Source organism: Chiloscyllium plagiosum, unplaced genomic scaffold (assembly GCF_037043375.1).
Source record: "Chiloscyllium plagiosum isolate Xiang-an unplaced genomic scaffold, Cpla_swu_hap1 HiC_scaffold_1, whole genome shotgun sequence".
In the NCBI taxonomy this organism is placed as follows: Eukaryota; Metazoa; Chordata; class Chondrichthyes; order Orectolobiformes; family Hemiscylliidae; genus Chiloscyllium; species Chiloscyllium plagiosum.
The window spans coordinates 147,416,135-147,443,166 of NW_028270139.1; the positions used below are offsets into that span (position 1 = coordinate 147,416,135).

Genomic DNA, 27,032 nt, shown 5'->3' on the forward strand with positions numbered 1-27,032 from the left:
AAGAAACTAATCAGAAGTCACATGACAGCAGGTTATAGTCCAACTGTCCAAACCTGTTGGACTATAACTGGGTGTTGTGTGACTTCTGACATTGTCCACCCCAGTCCAACTCCGGCACCTCCACATCAAGATTCTAGGTTCTGTAGTTAGCTGAAGGAAGTTTTACAGTTTTCTTTAAAAGTGACATTGTAGATTTGACATGTTTTTCAGCAATAAAAGAGAGACTGTTTCTTTTTACCTGCACATACAGGGGTGTCAAGAGTAAGTCCTCCCCATGTTCCTTCAAACCACACATTAACATAATAGAACTCAAACTACAGACTATCATTGAGCAGGCCAACACTCTACAGACTAGCACACAGACACCAGTGGTTGCAGTTGTTTTAAACTCCCTTCCCTGTATATTGCTGGAAGGGTGAAGCCCAAGCATAGCTTTCACCTCATACTGCCTTTCTTTCACTTCTTATCATGTTTGTTGCCTGTGATGCAACCCTCAGGAGACCAGAGTTCAGGTTTTTGAATGTTATGTCTAACTTTGAAGTGTTGAAGTCGAAAGGTCCCTTGATATTCTTCAGGTGCAACGCACAATGATTCCTCTTGGGACTCAATGTCAACCGTAGAGGGGGTTTAGACAACCACTGAATTTATATCCTCAGCCATCTTTTGGTTTGCATGTGTTTTTACCATTGGAAAGTAAACCATGTTGTACTTAAAAGTATGGAATTTTCAAGTTTTCCCTATGTCTATGTGGGTTTCCTCCCACAGTCCAAAGATGTGCAGGCTATGTTAAATATGGGGTTGTGAGGATAGGGTGGGAAGTTGATTTAATTTCACCTGATTTATTATTGTTACATATATCTAGGTACAGTGAAAATTTTTGTTTTGCAGTGCAGGCAGATCATACCACATAAAGATCACAGTGTGATAGAGCAGAACGAGGAATACAAATTTACAGCTGCAAAAAAGAGGCACAAAAAGCAAGATCAGAATTAGATTTGAAATTTGAGAGGTCCATGTAGAAGTCTAATAACAGTGGGGAAGAAGCTTTTCTTGAGCCTGTCAGTATGTTTGTTTAAGCTTTCGTATCTTCTGCCTGATGAAGAAGTTGAAAGAGATTGTAACTGAGGTTAGAGGGGTCTTCAATGATGTCGAAATATAAATGGAAGTCAATGGTGGACTGGGCTGTGTTCACAACTCTCTGTAGTTTCTTACAGTCCTGGGCAGAGCAGTTGCCATATCAAGTCTTGGTGAGGGTTGTAATGGACATGCTAAATTTCCTTAGGCTCCAGAGGTAGAAGAGGTTTTGTTGTGTGTTCTTGACTGTCTCATCAATGTGGGTGGTCCAGGACAGATTGTTGGTGATCATCACACCTAGGAACTTGACATTGTTGACCATCTCCATCTCAGCTCCATTGCTGTAGATGGAAGTGTACCCTCCTCATTGCTTCCAGAAGTCAATGATCAGCTCCATAGTTTTGTTGAAGCAGATGTTGAAGCAGAGATTATTATCTTTACACCCTGTAAGAAGTACTCTATCTCTTTCTTGTATTCTCTCATGTCACTGTTTGATATCTGGCCTACAAGGTGGTGACGTCAGCGAACTTGGAGGTTGAATGAAATTTGGCTAAGCAGTCATAAGTGTATAGGGAGTACAGTAAGGGGTTGAATATGCATCATTGCAGGCCACCAGCATTGGGAATTATCATGGAGGAATTGCTGTTGCGTATCCTACCTGATGCGGTCAGCGGTTCAGAAAGTCAGTTGCAGAGGGCAGAGCAGAGAGGAGATTAGTTTGGTTGGGATTATAAGTTTGAAGGTGGAGCTGTAGTCAATAAATAAAAGCCTGATGTATAAAGTTAAAAATTACACAACATCAGGTTATAGTCCAACAGGTTTAATTGGAAGCGCACTAGCTTTCGGAGCACTGCTCCTTCATCAGGTGGTTGTCTATAACATGGTGTTGTGTGATTTTTAACTTTGTACACCCCAGTCCAACACTAACATCTCCATTTCAAGCCTGATGTAGGTATCCTTATTATCCAGATGTTTCAGAGATGAGTGTAGGGCGAGGGAGATGGCATCTGCTGTGGACCTGTTTCGCCAGTAGGCAAATTGTAAGGGATCAACTCAAGAGTTCATATGAGCCATAACTAATCTCTCGTAGCACTTCATAATTTTTGAGATCAGAGCCACTGGACAATAGTCACTGAGGGACGTTGCATGTGTTTTCTTTGGTATCAGCATGCTGATCTTCTTGAAACATGTGGAGACTACAGATTATAGCAAGGAGAGGTTATTGATGTCAACAAATACTCCTGCCATCTGGTCCACACAGGATCTGAGTCCACAGCTGGGGATTCTATCCATGCCAATTTATTCCCTTGGATTCTCTCTCAAGAAGGCTGGTCGAATGTCTGCAGTGGTGACTAAGGGAAGAGATGTATCCGAGACTGTCGGGACAGGTGACACCATTTCTCTGACCTTCTGTTCGAATCGAGGGTAAAATGCATTCAACACAACAGGAAGAGGTGTATTTTTGTCCACTGTATTATTCTGCTTCAGGTTCTGCTGGGGGAGATGCTCTTTGAAGGGTCAGTGCAGACTTGATGGGCCCAGTGGTATCTTCTGCACTGTAGGGATTCTATGATTCTATTAAGTCATTTGGGGTTATGATCCATTTTATGACAATATACAAATAAGAGAAAAAGGTTTATCACACAGATTTCAAGAACATTGCATAATTCCCTCCAGTCTGAATAACAGCTGTTTTACATGCTTTATTCTCTGCTTTCTGTCTCAGCCAATTTTCTGTCCAGTTCCCAGTACCCTATTAATCGCATGGGTTTCATCCTTTGAATAATGTAAAAATATGTCTCTCACATTATTCAAGTGTAGACATTTAAAGCATTCTGGGGATGTTCAGTAGTGCCAGTCATTGAAGTGTATCAATCTTTCCTTTGTTCGAAAGCAATTGATTTTTCCTCTGGACTATGTGAATGGCTCAGATATAGTTAGTGAACTTATCGTAGCATTCAAATCCAAAATGCATGCAGCTGAATGCTGTTATGTTCTGTTTTCATTCATTCATGGGAAGTGGGCATGACTGGCTGAGCCAACATTCATTGCCTATCCTGTTTCCCTTTAAGCCCTGTGTGGTGAGGATAAATACATATTTTATGTTGTGTCATAAATATCTTCTATGTATATACTTCTCCAATGCCCACATAAGGGCGGCACAGTGGCTCAGTGGTTAGCACTGCTGCCTCACAGCACGAGGGTTCTAGGTTCGATTCCAGCCTCGGGCGACTGTCTATGTGGAGTTTGCATATTCTCCCCGTGTTTGCGTGGGTTTCCTCCGGGTGCCCCGGTTTCCTCCCACAGTCACAGAGATGTGCAGGTCAGGTGAATTGGCCATGCTAAATTGCCCATAGTGTATGGTGCATTAGTCTGAGGGAAAAGGGTCTGGGTGGGTTACTCTTCAGAGGAGCAGTGTGGGCTGGTTGGGCCAAAGGGCCTGTTTCCACACTGTAGGGAATCTAAAAAAAAAATGCAGTGTAGGTAAGGATAGCCACCTTCAGATCCAACTACAAGGGTGTCTTATAGTAAACAAGATATTGGACAGAATATTGCAAGTTCCTAAATGGTGTGGGCAATAGCAAGAAAGTTTGGAAAAGTGCATGAGATTTAGTAGCAAGGAGCTTCTTAATATTAAGAGAAGAAAAAAATCTCCATTTACAACTGGTGAATGGCAAGAGATCTATTTACATCTATTTGCAAGTACCAACATTTCATTATTACCAAATCAATGAGATCACTTTTTATTCTTCAAAATTTCATGAGTTTAGAAATCTTTAATTGTGTGTTAACTGCAAGTAGTTGGTTTATTCTATTTTATTTTCACTTGTTTTAGAGAATAAATTTCTGCTGCATTGTTAAAACCAAAATTGAAATAACTCCATGAAGACCAGTATTCCATCATCAAGTCATGCTTTATTGCATAGTGCATACACTGACCCAGCCAGCACAGAGCCAACTCTTAGAGAACAGAGCCCCTGACACTCCTGTTTATATCTGTCAGCCAGGACTCCCTGATTGGACCAGGTTAACAGCTTGAATCAGGGGACTCATATTCTGTGGTTGACATTGTTCCAGTCACTACAAAAATAGCAACATTTTTTAACTTATGTTTCAGTGAGAGACCACCTCATTAAAAAGCAAAATCACACTATGATCTATCAAGCCAGATTTTAGTCTAGGATCTGACTTATTCAGTAATAACACCAGGTGGGATCATAAAATAACAATTGTGAAGGTATAATGGGGACTAAGTATATTATAAGAAGAGAAAATAAAGTGAGTGGAAAGGGCTAATACAGGAGGAATAGTCATTGATAAGATTGTCAACACCCTGGATTCGATTGAGGACAGTGGACTTTTATATTTGGCTTGTGAATTCAATATCCCTGGGGCTTGAGGTGGAGTGTGAAGTGGAGAGGTGAAGAGTTAGATGGTTAGGTTGAGCGGGAACATGGGAAAGTTCAAAGCCATTGGGTCTAAGGGAGAGCACTACAAAAAAGGGAATGAGTACATTTTATAGCCAAAGTCTGAGATTGAGACTCACTGTGTGAAGAGCAAATGCTGTTTCCTTCCACTATGCTGTAAGCTACAAGTGTGCAATGGAGCTGACAATGGCTGCCATCAAATATGCTAAGTGTTTTGTTCTGTGAGAGAGAGAGAGACTTCAATGACATGTGATATCAGGCCCTTTAAAGGGCAACAGCATTACACAGACATCTTGTACAGTACAGCTGAGATACAACTGAAAATGACATCACCAACCCAAAGAAACCCAAACATATAAATAGAAAGCAGGAATTATCAACAATGCTTCGCCTGAGGCCCACTGAAAATGTTACCTAGTAGGGTGACGAAACATCTGGAAATGAACCTTCCAGCTTTGGGTTTCTAGATTAATAATTAAGTGATACATTCAAGGAAAACCCCATTTGATTCACTAATGTCCTTTAGCAAAGACAACTGTTCTCCTTACCTGGTTTGGCCTATATCTGAATCCAGGCCCACAACTATGTGGTTGTCTGTTAACTGCCCTCTATAGTTGGGCATTGAATGCAGGTCTAGCCAGTGATGCCCATTTTGTGTGATTGAATAAGAAAAACTGCACTTGCGTTTACTCTCAAACTGCTTTGAAAATCCAGTGTGGATTGAAGAGTTCAGTAAGACTTTGCATAAAGTTCAGAGTTAATTTCAAGGTTTGTAGTATTGATGGTTGGTGCTTTGTATTTGATTTGCTGTTCCCTTTATGATGATGCTGTCACTTTTTAAAAAATTATTTTATCCTGGGTTTTGTTTAAGAGAGGTTGTAAAGGCAGAGGTGCCGAAGTGGCTACTGGACCAGACCTGAGTCATTAGGGTAAGAGGCCTTTAGATTTCTTTTAAAGCATTTGTAACAACGGAAGGGAAGATTAAACTTTGTAGTTTTTATTCGCTATCACAAGTTGCAAGTTTCAGTAAATGTTCCTTAATTGTGGGCTTTCTCTGAAATCTCTCTTGATGTTGTTCCCTCCTGAATTGGAATCCTGCCTATAAGAATCTGTGTCTGAATTTACCTTTTTGCCAAAGAGTGTGTTTATGGGATGTTGCTATATTGGAACAGTTACTTAGTAATAGGTACTTTATCTATTATTTGGTTAAGTTGTCCAATAGTTGTTATTCTAAATCCTCTTTCTTTTATTTGTATTTTAACTACAGTGTTTAAACAAATTGTGTTTTGCTTAACGACGAGTAGTTTGACCAGTTGCATCACATCTGGAACACACACTCCACATCTTCCTTGAAAATAAGAAAAAGTTAGGGTCTAGGCTAGCTTCTTCAACTATTTTGAGGGGGCCTGGTTCATAACACCTTCCTGTTTTCTTTCTCTGAATGAATAATGCACTTATATTCACACACTAATTTACTGTTTTGCAATTCACCAGAAACAATTTGTGTTTAGCATCAGCCTGGCCCAGTTGGTAGGACTGTCACCTCTGAGTCAGAACTTTTCACATCAAGTTTCACTCCAGGACCCATGATTAAACAAAGGGAAACTGATGCTTGTACCCAAGAAAGCTATGTCATCATAGGTGCCATTCTTGCAATGGAATGGTAGACCAAAGCTAATTGACAACATGTCGAAATAAGTACTACTTGAAGGAAAGCACATGTCATCCAGATATCCTTACTTGTATACATCTACAGCCAACTCCAGAAAACAAACTCCATGTGTTACACACAGTCACTGAGACAATGCTGTATTGTTGGATATGCCGTCTTTCTGATGAAACATCAAATGGATGCTCTGTCTGTCTTCTGAGGTGTTCCATCGCAATGTTTTACAGAAGAACCAAATAGTCCTGAACAGTTTCCTGACCATTTTTTAAAAATCACTAAGATATAAATTATGGTAGTGCTCTTTGTATATATAGTTGTCTGCAAATTGACTGCTCTGCTTTTGACATTATCCTAGTTGCTACACTTCAAAAATTATTTAATTGGCTGTTAAGTTCTTTGAGGTATGAAAACTACAGTATAACTGTTAATCTTTCTTTTTATTGTTTGTAAATAAAGACTCCAAAGTTATTGCAGAAGTCACTTACAAACAAATACATATGCATGTCGACATGAATATACTCATGCACTCAAGTACTCACATGCATTTGCTTACTCATGCATGCAATATATTCAAAGTTTCCAAACCTTTACGAACCTCAGTGTTACGAAGTCGAAAGAGTGTATGGTTACTTTAAGATAGAAAGTGTGTTCTGAATGTAAAGTACAGCCTCAGCTGCAGTATACAGAACAGACTAAGTGATGGCCTGTTCAAAATAGATACATGTGATGATTGACTGTTAAATGGATACCTGAGTTTTGGTAGCTGTTTTGACAACAACTCAAATTTAACCAGTTAATTTAAGTTATGCCCAGGATACCAAAATCCAACTGAGTTTGAATTTATTGTATTGACAACATCAGACCAATAAGAGGGTATGATGTTGGGGGTATAAAATATGACAGCATTTTGAAAATTGGTCAGAACAACTGCCGTAGAGCTGGAGAGCAAAGGCTATCCGGAGAAATAAACAGCTTACTCTCAAAGAAATTTCAGATGGTGCCATCTATCAAAAAGTACCTTTTCCTGTAAAAGCAGTAAAAAGTAAGAAGACAACTCAGGAAAAAGACAGCAGAATCAGAAGACCAGAAGAAAAACAGCATAAGAGACTGTCTGGACTTTGAGAGATTAAGTCAATGGAATGTTGAATAATTGTATTATTGGAACAGCATATTAATAGGATTGTGGTCAGCTAAGTGATTGGGTTGGTTAGGGAAAAGAGTTTGGTTTGTTAATAGTTAGTGTTCACTGTTAAGGTTAAATAAATAAATTGTTACTTTTCATTTATACTGTGGAAATCAGGGATCTTCTTTCATTCATGCATTTTTAACAGGTTACGAGACGAGGCGATCTTCTCTGGGTACTTTAGTTTAATTAACAGAGGCGTTCGACTTCTGCATCATCACATCACCAGCTATAACAAAACTAAAATCTCTCAGGTCTAACCCTTTCAAAGTGCTAATTTTCCTATGATTCTATTTCTGCTTTAGTTATGTCAGGTTCCTGAAATAAAATCCCTATTCTGTCAACACTTTTTTATGGATAGCGGTAGCTAAATCAGACATTGTCTGCTGATGGAACTCTTGATAATTAAAACATTCTAATCAGAATAATCCAAAGATAGATCTTGATGATATTAAATGGTGGGTCTGTGACTATTCCCATTGGCAGCTCATTCCATTGCAGGACTGTCCTTTGCAAGAAAAGTTGTTGATGCAGTGTCTTGAAAATAAATGGTTTTTGTACTTTGTATGGATGATTACTTCATATTTAGTCATTGCCAAAGGGCACTCGGTACTTGTTCCCACCAGTCAATTCCATTTTCCTTTCAAAAATGGTCAGGCTGTTGTATTCTCTTCTTTGTCACAATGTTTCCCATTACAAATCTTTGATGCTGACAATACTCTCAGCTATGACTCATCAGCTGGATATTCATTGATGCATTACCAAGATGTTTCTCTTAAAGGCTGGTCATCTACATCTGTTCTCATTTTAGCAACACTTTGACCAGGCTTTCCCTCAGCTAGCTGTTTCTTTCACTCTCCCGGTGCAACCTCCTTCTATGACAAACCCTCTAACTCACTATCCCACTTCTATAACAGTAAAGATAGCAGTATCATCCTTCAACAAGGTAAAACAAAGAACTGTGGATAATGGAAATTCTCAGCAAAAACAGAAGTTGCTGGAAAAGCTCAGTAGGTCTGATAGCTTCATGGTAGACTCATTGACGAGGCAGCCGAACGCCAATAAACTCTCAGTTATATCATTTTATTCTCAAACTGTTCAAAATGGTACTGGATTGGGGTGCTAGTTGAAGCTTCACACTGTATTTTACTGTATTATCTACTGTAAAATGCACTTACATTAAGTCATTCAAATTCAACATCTGTGAAGGGAGAAACAGAGTTAATGTTTTGAGTCCAGTGATGATTCTTTAGAAGGGTTCTGACAAAGTCCCTTGAACATGATGATCTGCATCCTATAGTCTTAAAATATATGGCTGCTGAGGTGGTGGATGCATTGTTTGTAATATTCTTTAGTTTCTAGAAAGGTCCCAGCAATTTAGAAAACTAAAAATGCAGCACCTCTGCTCAAGAGAGACAGAAAACAGAAAGCTATCACCCAGTTAGCCTGACATCTGTCATTGCGAAAATGCTGGAATCCATTATGAAAGAAGTAGAACATCAAACATTACAGCACAGTACAGGCCCTTCAACCCTCTGTTGCACCGACCTGTGGAACCAATCTGAAGCCTATCTATCCTACACTATTCCATTTTCATCCATGATTAGATTACATTACAGTGTGGGAACAGGCCCTTCGGCCCAACAAGTCCACACCGACCGGCCGAGGCGCAACCCACCCACACCCCTACATTTACCCCTTACCTAACACTACGGGCAATTTAGCATGGCCAATTCACCTGACCCTGCACATCTTTGTGACTGTGGGAGGAAACCGGAGCACCCGGAGGAAACCCACGCAGACACGGGGAGAACGTGCAAACTCCACACAGTCAGTCGCCTGAGGTGGGAATTGAACCCGGGTCTCAGGCGCTGTGAGGCAGCAGTGCTAACCACTGTGCCACCGTGCCGCCCATATGTCTATTCAATGGCCATTTAAATGCCCTTTAAATTGACAAGTCTACTACTGTTGCAGGCAGGGTGTTCCACACCCTACTCCTCTCTGAGTAAAGAAACTACCTCTGACATTTGTCCTACATCTCTCACCCCTCAATTTAAAGCTATGACCCCTCATGCTAGCCATCACTGTCAAAGGAAAAAGGCTCTCACTGTCCACCCTATCTAACCCTCTGATTATCTTAATGTCTCAATTAATTCACCTCTCAACTTTCTTCTCTCTAACAAAAGCAGCCAGAAGTCCCTTAGTCTTTCCTCTTAAGACCTTCCCTCCATACCAAGCAGCATCCTCGTAAATCGCCTCTGAACCCTTTCCAAAGCTTCCAAATCCTTCCTATAATGTGGTGACCAGAACTGTATGCAATACTCCAAGTGCAGCAGCACCAGAGTTTTGTACAGCTGCAACATGACCTCATGGCTCCAAAACTCTTGCTACAACAAACTTAAAATGTTGAAATACTGAAATAAAAACAAAGTACTGCAAATACTCAGCAGGTCAGGCAGCTCCTGTGAAGAAAAAAATAGTGTTAATGTTTCAGGCCAATAACTTTTCATCAGAACTAGAAAGAAGTTAGAAACATCATAAATGTTAATCAACTATACAGGTAGGGAAGTGGGGAGGCGAGAACTGTATAAGGATACAATGCAAAAGGGCACATACACAAGACAAGAAAAGAAGCAAAACAGGAACTTTGACTGATAACAGCACAATTGTCACGAAATCAATTGTCCAAAAAACTGGGTAGGATGACTACGATCCAAAATAGTGAAATTCAATGTTGCATCTGGAAAACTGTGTACTAGTCCCTGTCTCCTCAGTGTGAAGTACTCAACTGAATTCACACTGAGCATAAACTGTGTGGCCATCTGCTGAACAAGATGAAGATGAGGAATAATGCAAAATACAACTTTAGTCATGAGCTTCAGACCATAGAGCAAATCATGTCAATCAGCTCTCCATTAGGAGACACCTCATTTTTCCACTTGGCATAGAACATAGAAAGGTACAGCACAGAACAGGCCATTCAGCCCATGATGTTATGCTGAGGATTATTCCTAATCTAAAATAAAATAACCTAACCTACACACCCCTCAATTCACTGCTGTCCATGTGCACGCCCAGTAATTGCTTAAATGTCCCTAATGACTGTGCTTCCACCACCACCATTGGCAACGCATTCCATGCATTCACAACTCTGTGTGTAAAGAACCTTCATCTGACTTCTCCTCTAAACCTTCCTCCTAACACCTTAAAACTATGACCCCTCTTGCCAGTCAATCCTGCCCTGGGGAAAAGTGACTGGCTATTGACTCTATTCATGCCTCTCATTACTTTGTACACCTCGATCAGGTCACCTCTCGTCCTCCTTCTCTCCAGAGAGAAAACTCTGAGTTCAGTCAACCTCTCTTCATAAGACAAGCCCTCCAGTCCAGGCAGCATTCTGGTAAACCTTCTTTACACCCTCTCCAAAGCCTCCGTATCTTTCCCATAATAGGGCGACCAGACTGGACACAATATTCCAAGAGTGGTCTCACCAAAGTTTTGTAGAGCTGCAGCAAAACCTCATGGCTCTTAAACTCAATCCCCCTGTTAACGAAAGCCAACCCACCATATGCTTTCATAACAACCCTATCCACTTAGAGATCGCCGGATAGATAGAAAAGCTGGAGAACAAATGCAACCGGCAAAGAAACCTGGAAAACAGACAGTTGGGTGGGTGGAACTGCAATCCAGACACTGAAGTTGAACCAAGGGTGGATCATAAACTGTGTCTACTAGTAAAGAGTAGTATCAATCTTCAAGCTTCTTCAGAAGAGTGTTGAAGACCAAAGACAAAGAGGTCAGAATGGGAGTGGGCAGAGAAATAAAATGAAAAATATTCATCCAAGCTACGTTTGATCTCACCAGTGTGATCCATGACACTAAGCAGCAACTAAATTGGAAGAAGCACGAACGAACGAAAGACTATTTGACCTGGAAACAGCATTTGGAATTCTAGATTTTGGAAAGTGGAGTGGTATGAAAGTAAGAGTTGCATCTCCTGCACTTGGAAAGAAAGGGAAGAATGAATGATCATTCAACCAGAGCACTGCGAAAAGAATAATGTTTTCATAATTTTCCTATGAAAAGAAAAATGTGTTTCCCAATGATGGAAATTGCAAAGGCTAGTGGATTAAAGGCATGTTGAATGGGACTCTAGAATTATTCTGGAGTGGAAAAAGTGACAAAATAAGTAAATGGGATGTACAGGGTTGAGGGGTAAGGTAGACAGATTTGAATGATTGATAGGACAGATGGTATTGTGACAACAAATAGCAATAGATAGATATCTGGTGAATGGAGCACAGTTCTTACATGAATGGAGTGAATGGAATTTCAGTCAAGGTAAATAGAGTGTCACAGAGTTTAGAGGAATGAAATGTGATCTTATTAAAGCATGTAAGGTTCTGAGGGTCTTATCAGGGAGATGCTGAGAGACTTTGCCTCTCATGGAAGAGTCTAGAACTACGAGACAAAGTTTCAGTAAAAGGGGTCTTCCATATAAACAGAAGTGAAGAAGAATTTCCTCTCAAGTGGGTAATTTTGAAGTCTCTCCTCAGAAAGCTCTGGAGGCTGAGTCATTAAATATATTCAAGACTGGATGAAGCTGATTTATGGGTGGTGAACATTTATGGGAGCAGGTAGGCAAGTGTAGTAAAGGCCACAATCATGCCTATCTGATGTCTCAAAGTGAAAATCAATAGTGATTTCAGAAAAGAAAAGATTAGGACAAATAAAAGTAAAAGAAGCTGGCAAACATTTTCTAAAAAATGACAAAGATCATCACGCATGGATACATCTGTTTTGATCATCATCTGAATTATAAGGCTGTGTTTCTGAGATATTACTTTTGAGATAGTAGATGTGAATCATACTGCTGCTGGCAGAAACCCAAGCCTGTTGTTTTCCTCCAAAATGCTGCAAACATATTAGAAATAAAGTAACTTCTACATAATTTATAATAGGAAATGCTGAACAGAGTCTATCCACACACTGAGAAGACATAGGATAAGTGAATGTTTCAAATAGAAACTCTTCACTGCAATTAGACAAGAGGCCTGACCGGCTGTGCATTTTACCTCGCACTTTGTACATCTTGCAGGCTTTGTGGCAGATGAGATCCATTAGCTATGCCTTGTCCCACGCAATGTTGTTTGTTGTTTTCTACTCAACAATTTTTATATTTTATATATATATTATATGAATGTATACGTTTGTGTGTGTGTATATATATATATATACACATATATATATGTATATATATATATATATATATATATATATATAAGATATATATATATAATATATATATATATCTATGTGTGTATGCATATGTATGAGATATATATGCAGGAACAATTGCAAACAAAGTTTGACACTGAGCCATTTAAATAGAACCCAGGGAGGATTGATCAAAAAGGTAGGTTTTAAGAATCACCTTGAAGGAGGAAAAAGAGGTAGAGAAGCAGAGCATTGAGCTGGAATTAAGTGTTTTCTTGGTCATAAGTCTTGCCAATAGTGATATAATTAAAATCGGGGACATTTGAGAAGCCAGAATTTAAGGAGCATGCATATCTTAACACTGGAGAAGACAAAATAGAAGGGGGAAGTGAGGGATGAATAAAAAAAATGAGTATATTCAGCCCCTCCAACTTGCTTCACCATTAAAGTTACGGCTGATTATCTCCCTCAACACCATTTCCCCACACTATATTCACATCCCTTTATGTTATTAGTATCTGGAAATCTCACAATCTTTGTACTGTGCATAACCAGTGTACGTGTTCCATTGCCCTCTGGGGCAGAGTCGTCTAATGGTTCATTATCCTCAGAACAAAGACGTTTCTCATCATCTCAGTACTCAATGGCTTGCCCTAATTCAGAGTCTGTGCTCCCTGGTTCTAAATGCATGTCCTGTTGCAGCCAAGTGAAGCATATTTACTACATGCATCTGTTTAGCCCTTTAAAGATTTTGCAGTTTTCTGTGAAATCACCTCTCATTCTTCCAAACTCTAAAGACTGCAGTATAAGATATAGCAGCAGAATTTGCTCATTATCCCCCTATTGAGTCTGCTCCACCATTCAATCATGCCTAATGTGTTTCTCAACTCCATTTTCCAGCCTTTTCCCTGTAACCTTTTATCCCACCAATCTCTGTCTTAAATATATTCAATGTCATGCCCCCCACAACCTTCAGTAGCAATGAACCCTACAGATTCACCACCCTTTGCTTGAAGACATTTCTCCTAATTTCAGTTCTAAAGTCCTAGTCTCTTTTTTGTATATTCATTCACAGGAGGAGGGGATCACTGGGTAGGCCAGCATTTATTGCCCATCCCTAATTGGCCAGAGGTCAGTTAAGAGTCAACCACATTTCTGTGCGTGTGAAGTCACATGTAGGCCAGATCATGTAAGGATGGTAGTTTCCTCCCCTGAAGGACATTAGTGAACTAGATGAGTTTTTATCCTGACAATCCACAACAGATTCATGGTCATCATTAGACTCTTACTTCTAGATTTTTAATTGAATTCAAATTCCACCATTTGCTGTGACAGGATTTGAATATGTGACCCCAAAACATTAACTAGGTCTCTGGGTTAACAGTCCAGTGATAATACCACTAGGCCATCATGTCCGCTAATAGTGGAAATGCCTTCCCCATTTCCACTCTATCCAGGTCTGCCATTATTCTGTAATTTTCAATGAGATTCCCCCCTCAACCTAAAAACTCTCTCAAGTACAGACCCAGAATCCTCAACAAATCCTCATATGACAAGTCCTTCACCTCTGCAATATTCTTACGAATATCCTTTGGTCCAAACTACTCGCAATATTGCAAATGCGTCAGCCTGCTCTTCCATTCTCATCCTTTTGAAAATTAACATTGCATTTGCCTTCCTAATTACTAACTGAACCTGCATGTTAACCTCAAGAGAATCCTGAACTGGGAATCCCAAGTCCCTTTGTGCTTCAGATTTCTGCTTTCCCCATTAAGAAGAGTGCATAACCTCACACTTTCCAACATTGTACTCTATCTGCCACTTCTTTGCCCATTCTCCTACCCGTCTAAGTCCTTTTACAGCCTCCCTATCTCCTCAACACTAGCTAGCCTTCCATCTATTTTTATGTCATCTACAAATTCAGCAACAATGCCTTCATCCTTCATCCAATTATTAATGTATAATGTGTCCTGTTGTGGTCCCAACACTGACCCCTGTGGAACTACATTAGTCACTGAGCCAGAGCCTGTAAACCATCCTGAAAAAGACTACTTTATCTCCACACTCTACCTTCTGCCAGTCAGCCAATCTTGTATCCACATCAACACCTTGCCCCTCACGTCATGGGCTTTTATGTTATTTAGCAGCCTCCTATACGGCACCTTGTCAAATACCTTCTGAAAATCCAAATAGATCACTTCCACTGGCTCTCCTTTGTCTAACTTGCTCGTTACCTCCTCAAAGAAATTGACAAGATTGGTCAGGCATGACCTCCCCTTGAAGAAGCTATGCTGTCTCAGCTCTAATTTACTGTGCCCTTCCAAGTAATCTATGGTCTCATCCTTAATAATAGACTTTAAAATCTAACCAATAACCAGGGTCAGGCTAGCTGGCCTATAATTTCCTTTTTCCTGCCTCCCTTTCTTCACAAACAGGGATTTGTACATGCCATTTTCCAGTCTTATGGGACCCTCCCTGACTCCAGAGATTCCTGAAAGATCCTCAGTTTCTTCTCGTACAATAATCCCACCATCTCAAGTATTAACTTGCTGAATCTTCAGCACATGCTTTCAGTAGCAAACAAAAATGAGACTTAAACCCTTGACCATTATCATTCATGCTATTCTTTCACTGCCACTAAGTTTATTTTAGCCAACCCTCTTATGGTCACAGTCTAAAATCTGATATTTATTTCTGATGAAATACAAATTGTTTTTTACTGTTTTCTTGATGCTACTGCCTATTTCCAGCAGTTTTATTCTTGTTGTTGCTTCTGCTATATTATTAGATTAGATTAGATTACATTACATTACAGTGTGGAAACAGGCCCTTCGGCCCAACAAGTCCATACCGACCCGCCGAAGCGAAACCCACCCATACCCCTACATTTACCCCTTACCTAACACTACGGGCAATTTAGCATGGCCAGTTCACCTGACCCTGCACATCTTTTGGACTGTGGGAGGAAACCGGAGCACCCGGAGGAAACCCACGCAGACACGGGGAGAACGTGCAAACTCCACACAGTCAGTCGCCTGAGGCGGGAATTGAACCCGGGTCTCAGGCGCTGTGAGGCAGCAGTGCTAACCACTGTGCCACCGTGCCGCCCATATTATTCAGGATTAGGTTCTCTTCCACTGTACACATACATAGAGAGGATTTTGTTTTGAAGAAGAGTCACTCGACCCAAAACATTAACTCTAGTTAAACTCCACAGATGCTGCCAGACCTGCTGAGCAATTTCTGTTTTTGTCGTGTTAGAGACAGCTTGTTTGCTCAAAGTTGCCAAAACCTATCATACACCTTGCAAAATCTCTGAGCATCTTTGTAATAACAATGCAAATCTTAACTGTACTTCAAGAAAATGTTTTGATGTGTCAATTCTTTTTCGAACTAGAAGATTCATTTATTTCTTTGTGTTATTTTCCAATATCTTGTAGGGGCAAGGGTCCGCTAAAGAATACATCCGATGTAATCAACGCAGCAAAGAAGATTGCGGAGGCAGGGTCCAGGATGGATAAACTAGCTCGAGCTGTTGCTGACCAGGTAATATATTTGTCTGTATAATATTAACTGACAGATATAGCTGACATATGAAGTGGTGGCCTCAAGGAATCCATGAGAGGAGTGTTGCTGGTCTTGTAATTTTCTTTTACAGTTAACACTTCCGAACATCTGCACAACAGGCAACTTTGGTCATCTGATTGCTGGCAATTTTAACTGAAGCCACCCATCTGGAAAGGGACTGGGTCAGGTGCAATGCTGGTTTTGCACTCCACCCAGTCTGACTCTCTATTAAAGTCAACGTGACTCTTGAGATGAGAGTATTGGACAGGATGCAAAACTAACATTGCAGTGCATACTGAGTTTCGCTTAAAATTATCCATAATTGTCTGAGACCAGAGCTCTATCCACTGTACCGGGAGAGTAATTATTGATTAAAAATTACAATCTTTCCGATGTTAAGTGCAGAGTCATGGAAAATATATGATGCATTGGTGGAAGCCTAATATTGAAGGAAATTTGTTGTTCCCTTGAATTCCCCCAATTCAGACAAAGAAAATCCACAAGTCTGAATGCTGCAAGAGCAAAGATCAGAGATAGCAGGTGGTATTTAATCTGCCCTGGGGAGCAAGACAGAAGATTTTTGTCTGTTATTGATGGGATAAGGGCATTGAGTTCATTGCCCATCCCTAGTTAAGTCCACTGTGCTGTTATGGAGAGAGTTCAGGAGTTTGACCCAGTGACAGTGAGGGATGCTAATATATTTCCAAGTCGGGATGATGAATGGATGGAGGGAAACTTGCAAGTAATCGTGTCCCCATGTATTTGCTGTCTTTGTCCTTCTAGATGGCGAGAAGGCTTCTTTTCCATCTGAGCTGATAGTTGACCAATGCTGGAGGAAGGCATGTGACACTACCGCCCCCCCCATGTAAGGAAGCCAGCTAATAAAGCATGGCAGCTTTCCTGCAGCCTGAAACCTTTGATTAAACACACAGTAGGTTACAGAGAGCCATCCATAGCAAAAGGCAGCCCTCACCCAATCCTGCCCGCACCCTGATTCCCCTATTCGCACACTTGGCAGACCCCGCCTAACTAGTCATGGTAAGCCAAGCCCACTCGCAGGAGATGCTCCTGGCAGCCATTCTGTTCCTGGTGTTGCTACCACTCCCAGGGACAGAAGAGCTGCCAGCCTTCTGATTGATTGGGTGCTCTTGGAGTTAGGATCCTTGCTGCTAAAGAAGTGGGAATCCTGGTGATAGTTAATTACCTGATGGTCACAACACACAGAACACTGGAAATGGTGGCAGTGAAGTTCCACCAATCATCCATCCTATTATCATGGCCACCGATGCTGTCATTAAATTTAGTCCAAAGTGACATAGATGAAAATCAGTAGAGCCAAACTGAATGTAGAAATAAGAGCAGTGATAGTGAGAGGTATTGGCAAGCAGTGAAAACTACCATTATGCAGGAGTTCAATAAGGGAAAAATGGCGAGGATTTTGAAAATTGAACGAATAGAAAAAGCTCGAAATACGAAAGGCAAGCAGTAACTTGGAAAGACATATAGTCTTCTTATTTCAAAGTTACAAATTACACTGATTATAGTCCGACAGGTTTATTTGGAAGCACTAGCTTTTGATATACTGCTCCTTCATCAGGTGGTTGTGTTATTGTGTTTTGTGTGATTTTTAACTTTGTCCATCCCAGTCCAACACCAGCACCTCCAAGTCATTCTTACATCAGAGTGATGATGTATGATGGCACAGTGGTTAACACTGCTGCCTCACAGCGCCAGAGACCCGGGTTCAATTCCCGCCTCAGGCGACTCTCTGTGTGGAATTTGCACATTCTCCCTATGTCTGTGTGGGTTTCCCTCCGGGTGCTCTGGTTTCCTCCCACAGTCCAAAAAATGTGCAGGTTAGGTGAATTGGCCATGCTAAATTGCCTGTAGTGTTAGGTGAAGGGGTAAATGTAGGGGAATGGGTCTGGATGGGTCGCGCTTCAGCGGGTCGGTGTGGACTTGTTGGGCCGAAGGGCTTGTTTCCACACTGTAAGTAATCTAAAAAAAAAGTATCAGGCAAGGAAACAGGGATACTGAAGGATATAATTCAGAAATGAGATATTGGATCTAGTTAAAAGCAGATATATTGGAAGTAGGACAGCATTGAGAGTAGAGGACTAGATGTGATACCAAACATGAAGGCAAAAGTAATTCAGAAGTACAATTAAACAGGCTTAATGCTGGGGCATGCCGAGAGCAGCTCCAGGCATACTGTTAAATATGACGTGGCCATTAAATAACCTACTGAAGGAGGAGGCTGCACAAATAATCCCATCCTCAATAACAAAAGACCCCAATACATCAATGCAAACAATAAAGTGGATACCTTTGCAACAATCTTCAGCCAGAAGTGCTAAGTGGATGATCTATCTTTGCCTCCCCTGAATGTCCCTAACTTCAGAGATGCCTGTCTTCAGCCAATTCACTTTACTCCATGGGGCATCAATAACAACCTGGAGGCACTGGATGCTGCAATGTCCACTAAGTCCTGCCAATATTCCAGCAAGAGTCCTGAAGGCTTCTACTTCATTACTTGCTGCATCCCCAGACAAACTGTTCCAGTACAGCTATACCACGAGCATCTACCCAACAATTTGGATTTTTTTATTTAATTCACTTGCAGGATGTGGGCATTGCTGGCTGGACAGCCCATATTGTCCATCCCTAGTTGACCTTGGGAAGATGGTGGTGGTGAACTGCCTTCTTGAACCTCTTGCCTTGGTATATCTTGTACACGAATCTATAATACAATCAAGCAGACTCAGCATGGCTTCATGGAGGGAAAATCATACCTGACAAATTAGTTATGATTCTCTCAGGAGATAACAACCAGGATACATAAACAGGAACCCATAGACAGAATATATCTGGATTTTCAAAATACATTCAATAAGGTATCACATGTTAAGGTTTCTTAATAAGACCTTATTCTGTTATGGTAATATATTACCATTGATAGAAGATTGGTTAACTGATGCTTTCTGAAAATCTAAATGTATCACATCTATTGTTTCCACTTTATCTAATCTGCTTATTATCTCCTCAAAGAAGTCAAATAATTCTGTCCTGGATTAAACCATAACTGATGGTCACCTGCTTGTAACCTCACCGTCTACAGCTATTCAACTCAAGGTGGATTTTCCTTTTCTCTGAACCTGGCCCTCATAGTTCAATCTCATTTTTAAAATTTATTCCTTTGAGAGATATGGGTGTCAAAGACTGGCCCTGCATATATTGACCACCCCTAATTATTTTTGAGAAGATGATCCTGAACTCTGAATCCTGGGGGGCGAGATGGTGGCTCAGTGCTTAGCACTGCTGCCTCACAATATCAGGAACCTGGATTCGGTTCTAGCCTCAGGCGACTGTGTGGAGTTTGCACATTCTTCCGTGTCTGCATGGGTTTACTCCGGGTGCTCCGGTTTCCTCCCACAGTCCAAAGATATGCAGGTTAGATAATTGGGCATGCTAAAATTGTCCATAGTGTCCAAGGATGTGTAGATGCATTAGTCAGGGAAAATGTAGAGTAATAGGAAGAAGGGAATGGGTCTGGCTGGGATACTCTTCAAAATGTTGGTGTGGACTTATTGGGCCAAATGGTCTGTTTCCACACTGTAGGGATTCTATGAGAAAAAAACCCGCCATCTTTAACTGCTACAATTAATGTAGTATATGTATATGTTGTGGAAGAAGGTTCAGAATTTGACCCAAAGGAATGGCGAAATAATTTCAAATGATGGTGGGCATTTGATTTTGTGGCGCATTTGCAGACGGTGGTGTACATATTGCCCTTAGCTTGCTGATGGTAGGTGTTGTAGGTTTAGACAGTACTGCCAAAAGAGCCTTGTTGTTACTGCAGTAATAAAATCAGAAAGTGCTGCAGAGACTCAGTAGTTCAGGCTGCTTCTAAGGACAGAGAAACAAAGTTAACATTTTGAGTTTTCAGTTTTCAGTTCCAAAGAAGGGTGCCAACATCATTAAAACATTAAATGTGTTTTTCTCTCTCCGCAGATACTGCCAGATTTGCTGGGTTTGTCCAGCACTTCCTGTTTTTATTTCACATTTTCAGTATCCATAGTACTTTGCTTTCATTTGACTTACTGCGGTATATCTTATACATGATGCAAGAAGCCAAACTCCATTGATTTATTATTTTTGAAACAGTCAGTTCTCCCAAACTATGCAGAATAAAGTGAAAGAGTAATTTTTCATGCTAATGAAATAATCATATCCTAGATTTTATCTTGAATATTAATTCAGGGGTAAAATTGCTGATATTAAATAGATTTAGGAGAGGCAATTAAATAAATGATGTCAAAGCTTGCCTGCCTTACAGAAAACAAGATTTGTTTCCATAGGTACAAGAAGTATAAAAATGCTGTGTCATGTTTAATTCTAAAACTACTGTTGTGAGGGTCATTCTACAAGGTTTGCTTTGTTGTTTTCTGTATATCTAAGGTAAGATAGATGAATCTGTTCCAACAGACTATGATTTGTCTCTTTATAGCACTGAATATTTCCAAATTGAATAACATTATATTTGTGCTTTGTCTCATGGAATAACATCAATAATTTGTTCTGATTTTGTTCTGGCTGCTTACTGATTATGACACCGTGTCCCCTTACTTCTTACAAACTCTATTCCCTACACTGTGCAATGGATGAATAGCTGCATTTGGATGTTTTCTCAATGCCAACATTACGCATCACCTCACAACAGCAGCATGTCTCTCAACTAACTATAGCTCAATTTCTTCCAACCACTTCATGTATTTGAAACATCTTACCAACCAACATGATTTCTTAGCTTTGATCATCCTATTCTGAGGTTGACTTCACCTATGAATATTCTTAACCTCACTGTTTACTGTGACTCGATTTGGAATTCTCACAGTTCATCAATCATTAATGTGGTCTTCAAAAGGTTTGAATTATTTCTGATGTACAAAGTTTTCCCCTTAACAACTCAACTCTTCATGAAGCCCAAATCCATTCCATACATTAGTATATGTGGAGCTTCCTCCACTGTCTTTCCCACTATTATTGTATAGGGTGCAAAGAAAATTACCTTCCTTTAGAAATTCCTTGTGTCCTCTGGATTTTCCCTTCACCTCAAGACTTGTGTCACTGTGGTCAATGATGCTTTAAGCTTTAAATATGTTGTTGTTTGCAATCTTTCTTCCCCCTTGAATATACTGGATTGAGATTAAGAAATAATTCCCAGTCTAACATAATGCTTCTCTTGAAACGATAGAACTCCATCCTCCCTCCGTCTTGCCTTCCTATGATCTTTCCACGTTTCATACAGCACAGAAGGAGGCAACTTGCCAAAAACTCAATTTTTGCTGATTGGTCTCAAGGCCCATTTTGTGATGAGCATGAAGAGACCATGCATTAATCAATTTTCAACCAGGTTGAAAAAGATTAATATTTGCATCTGGCAAATGGATTAAATTTTCAATCAATAATCAGAGGAAAAATTACAGGGCAAAGTATTTGAGTGTCAAACTAGTCTGTGTATTTAAATGTCACTGTCTTGTTGCTCCACTGTTCAGCTTCCAGTGAGCATGGAGTTTAAATTTGGAGTTGCCTCTGAAAGCAGGTGATGTTAAATTTCAGAGCAAAGCCTAGAGCATATAATAATCTTCCAGTAAAAGGACATTTTAATCATTAATCAGCTAATACATCTGTTAGAAACAGGAAGAATAGAGTTGTAAGTGAACAGATTTCCCTAATGGATCTTCACAGAGCTGAGGACCACAATTCTCAATTTCTTAAAATGGTGCAGTTTGAAGTTATTAACAATGAGTGAACTGGGTTTCTGAATGCTTAAGCCAGTTGTCTGCAGAGAAAGGGCTGCACATTTTTCTATTTCTTTCATCTTTCCAACACTTCTAATTCGCCTCATCCTGTTCTTTTATTAAGGCTGCTGTTGCACTGAAATATAGACATACTGGATTTCTATTAGTCTGCACTGTTCCTCCTTTGTAGTGACCTCAGCACTGTACATTTCATTTATACAGAATTGTCCTCTTGCATCCCCGCCCCCCCCCCCCCCCCCACCTCCCCCCCACCCCCCATCCCGTCTAGACTGCTTCTCACAACAGTTTGCATTTATATCACACCATTAATGTGGAAAAATGTCTGAAGGCACCTCAGAGCAACCTAATTAAACAGAAACCAGTGCCTCTTTAAATTTGTGATTAAACTTTGCAAATGAGTTGACCATAGAAAACAGGGGGATGAATGAGTTTTTAAAGTTAATTTATTTTAGTATTTTAGTCCTTGGTTTTTTTTCTGGTTTTAGGGATTATTTTTAGGTTTATGAACCTGATTTTCACAATACTGGGAATGTCACATCTTTCACATTGAAAACCACCCTCCAGGATTATTGCCCATTTAAGGATGAGACAGGAGGGTTAATCAGTGCACACAGTTCAAATGACAGCCCTTCACTGTACCAACATTCAGAGTGTTGCTGAGATCACTAACACGAAAGAGGGGAGGGCAAAAAGGCAGGCACCTCAGTGCTGTTTGCAACAACAGTATCTAGGGAAGTGCTCTTTAAGCTCCTACAGCTCTAAGTATGCTCCAGGGACCAGGGAGAACCCCTCCTGGAAGTGAATATCACTGGTGCAAAATTTGGACTGATAGTATTATGGGATTGACTGACATCTCTCCTGGGAGAGGTCGCTGTTCAGAGAAAACCTGATGGGGATGCTTGAAGCAACTGAACTAATGGCGTCGTGAGCACAAAAAACAGTATAGCACAGCAATAGGCTTTTCGGCCCACCAAGACTGCACCGATACATGAGGCCTTTCTAAATTAGAATTCTTTTGCCTCTATGCAATCTGTATCTCTCTATTCTTTGCATAGTCATATATCTGTCAAGATTCCTCTTATATATTGCTATTGCTTCTGTCTCCACCACCTCCTTGGGAAGTGCATCGCAGGAACTTACCATCCTCTGCGTAAAAAAACTTGCCTTTCACAGAGTCCTGATGAAGGGTTATGTCCGAAACGTCGAATCTCTTGCTTCTCGGATGCTACCTGACCTGCTGTGCTTTTTCTAGGGCCACACTTTATCGACACCTCCTTTAAACATGCCCCCTTTTGTCTTAAAACTATATTCCCGAGTAGTTATCATTTCTATCCTGGAAACAACTACTCTAACTAGCCATCCTATCTGTGCCTCTCATACTTGTGTAAACATCTATCGGGTCGCCACCTCAGCCTTTGACGTTCAAATGAAAACAAATCAAGTTTGTCCAATCTCTCCTGATAAGTAATACCCTCCAAACCAGGCAATACCCTGGTAAACCATTTCTGTGCCCTCTCAAAGTCTCCACATCCTTCTAGTGGTGTGGTGACCAGAACTACATACAATATTCCAAATGTGGCCAGACTAAAGTTCTATACAGCTGCAAAACAATCCAAAATCATGGACAGGAGGGGATCATGGTTATAAGAGCTGCTCCTTTTTTTGAGGTTACTTTTCGTGTTGGAGTTGATTGTCTTGCTTTCTTGAAGAACTAATGACTGTTTTTGTAAGTTTTGCATGGTTTTTGGAACTTTAAATTTTTAAAAAATCAGAAACAATGATACTTTAAACAGTAGGAAAGTTTGAGAACAGGGATGACGTTTTGCAGGAGTAACCATGTGGAGAGATCAGAAAGCAAGTGGGACACTTTCAAAACTGACTGACTGTGAAATTACAAACATCTCTGGAGACCAGTCAAAGAAAAACAAACAGTGCAGTTTAAAAGGGACCAAAGGGGCAACCTTTTTATGCAGAGAGTGGTGCGTGTACGGATTGAGTTGCCAGAGGAAGTGGTGGAATTTAAACGGCATCTGGATGGGTACATGAACAGGAAAGGTTTCGAGGAATATGGGCCAAATGCTGGCAAGTGAGACTCAAACAATCTGGTTGGTATGGATAAGTTGGACCGAAGGGTCTGTTTCTCTGCAGTATACTTGATGGTTTGCCAATTTTTATACTCTATGGCCCATCTGATAAAGGCAAGCATAGCTAAATGCCTTCTTGACCACCTAATCCACTAGTATTACCAGGGAACTGTGGACCTGTGCATCCATATCTCTCTATATGTTGATGCTATGAAGAGTCTATAATTTGCTGTATAAGTCCGTCCAGCATTAGATCTTCCAAAATGCATTACTTCGCATGCGCCCAGATTTAATTACATCTGCCATTTCTCCACCCAAGTCTCCAATCTATCCACATCTTGTTGTATCCTCTGACAATCCTCGCTATCTGCAACTGTCCCAGTCTTTGTGTCATCCACAAACATGTTAATCAGGCTGCCTCCATTGTCCTCCAGATCATTTATTTATATTACAAACAAGAGGGGTCCCAGCACTGATCCACTGGTCACAGATTTCCAATCAGAAAAACAACCTTCCACCTCTACTCTCTGTCTTCTATGACTAAGCGAGGTCTGTATCCACTTTACCAGCCCACCAAGGATCCTATGTGACTTCACCTTTTTGTACTAGTCTGCCATGTTAAAGCCTTGTTAAAGGCTTTGCTAATGTCCGAACAGACAATATCCAGCACACTGCCCTCATCAATCATCTTTGTCACTTGCTCAAAAAAACTCAAGTTAATGAGACAAAAACTTTCCTGCCATGCTGCCTGGTGCAATATAATTTTTTAAAAAGATAAAATAGGACCATACCCATCCACTTAATTAATTCATTTCGCACATGACAAAGATCAAGAACACAACTTCAAAAGATGTCCAGCACTTACATTATTTAAATCAGCAGGCAACCAACCTAAAGGTAAAGTGAATTTGAACTTCTACTGTTGCAAAGTAGGGTGGCACAGTGGTTAGCACTGCTGCCTCACAGCACCAGAGACCCGGGTTCAATTCCTGCCTCAGGCAACTGCCTGTGTGGAGTTTGCACATTCTCCCCGTGTCTGTGTGGGTTTCCTCCCACTGTCCAAAGATGTGCAGGTGAATTGGCCATGCTAAATTGCCCATAGTGTTAGGTGAAGGGGTAAATGTAGGGGAATGGGTCTGGGTGGGTTGCTCTTAAGGAGGGTCAGTGTTGACTTGTTGGGCCAAAGGGCCTGTTTCCATACTGTAAATAATCTAATCTAAAGTGAAAGTACACTGCAGTGTTCCTGAATCATGTTGTGATGAGCATAGAACATAGTCTCTTCAGCCCACAATGTTGTGCTAAACACTTATCTTAACCTAAGGTCAACCTAACCTACACACCCCTCAATTTACTGCTGTACATGTGCTTGTCCAGTAGTCGCTTAAATGTCCCTATTGTATCTAACTCCACTACCTCCGCTGGCAGTGCATTCCATGCACCCACCACTCTCTGTGTAAAGAACCTTAAAATTATGACTCCTTGTGACAACTAATTCTGCCCTGAGGAAATGTCTCTGGCTATCTACTCTATCCATACCAACCGTCTGATGAAGACGCAGTGCCTTGAAAGCTAATGTTTTCAAATAAACCTGTTGGACTATAAGCTGGTGTTGTGTGATTTTTCACTTTCTCATTACCTTGTACACCTCTAATCAAGTCACCTCTCTTCCTTCTTCTCTCCAGTGTAAAAAGCCCTGGAGCTCACTCAATTTCTCTTCATAAGACAAGTCCTCCAATCCAGGTAGCATTCTGGTAAATCTCCTCTGCACCTTCTCTAAAGCATCTACATACTTTCTAAAATGAGAGGACCAGAACTGGACACAATATTCCAATCAGGGTTTTACAGAGCTGAAGCAAAACCTCGTGGCTCTTAAACTCAATTCCCCTGATAATGAAAGCCAAAACACCATTAGCCTTCTGAACAATCCTATCAAATTGGATGGCAACTTTGAGAGATCGATGTACATGGACCTAAGATCCTGCTGTTCCTCCACACTGCCAAGAATCCTGTCTTTAACCCTGTATTCATTATTCAAAATTGACCTTCCAAAATGAATCACTTCATATTTATCCAGGTTGAACTCCATCTGCTACTTCTCAGCCCAGCTCTGCATCCTGTCAATGTCACATTGTAGCCTGCAACAGCCCTCGACAGTATCCACAACACCACCGATCTTTGTGTCAGTTCACACTGGCAAACTTACTAACCCACCCTTCCATTTCTTCATCCAAGTCATTTATAAAAACCACCAAGGATATATTTCCCTCCCCTCCTCTATCAGCATTCCATAAAGACCACTCCCTCCGTGACTCCCTCATCAGATCCACACCCCCCACCAACCCAACCTCCACTCCCGGCACCTTCCCCTGCAACCGCAGGAGGTGCAAGACTTGCGCCCACACCTCCCCCCTCACCTCCCTCCAAGGCCCCAAAGGAAACTTCCATATCCGCCACAGATTCACCTGTACCTCCACACATATCATCTATTGCATCCTTTGCACCCGATGTGGCCTCCTCTATATTGGGGAGACAGGCCGCCTACTTGCGGAGCGTTTCAGAGAACACCTCTGGGACACCCGGACCAACCAACCCAACCACCCTGTAGCTCAACATTTCAATTCCCCCTCCCACTCCACCAAGGATATGCAGGTCTTTGGACTCCTCCATTGTCAGACCACAGCGAAACGACGGTTGGAGGAAGAACGCCTCATCTTCCGGCTAGGAACCCTCCAACCACAAGGGATGAACTCGGATTTCACCAGTTTCCTCATTTCCCCTCCCCCCAGCCTGTCTCAGTCAAATCCATCAAATTCTGCACCGCCTTCCTAACCTGCAATCTTCTTCCCAACCTCTCCGCCCCCACCCCAGTCTGACCTATCACCCTCACCTTGACCTCTTTCCACCTATCACATTTCCGACGCCTCTCCCCCAAGTCCCTCCTCCCTATCTTTTATCTTAGCCTGCTGGACCAACTTTCCTCATTCCTGA

General features: G+C 41.0%; 1 protein-coding gene across 2 annotated transcripts in view; it reads left to right on the forward strand.

The window, feature by feature from the left end:
- The window catches only part of ctnna2 (catenin (cadherin-associated protein), alpha 2), a 1,293,121-nt gene that overhangs the window by 1,132,411 nt on the left and 133,678 nt on the right, over positions 1 to 27,032 (forward strand). For both annotated transcript variants that reach the window (XM_087995417.1, XM_087995450.1), the window contains one exon: positions 16,012 to 16,117. In XM_087995417.1, the coding sequence (XP_087851543.1) occupies positions 16,012 to 16,117 (106 nt within the window). The remainder of the gene's footprint in view (positions 1 to 16,011; positions 16,118 to 27,032) is intronic.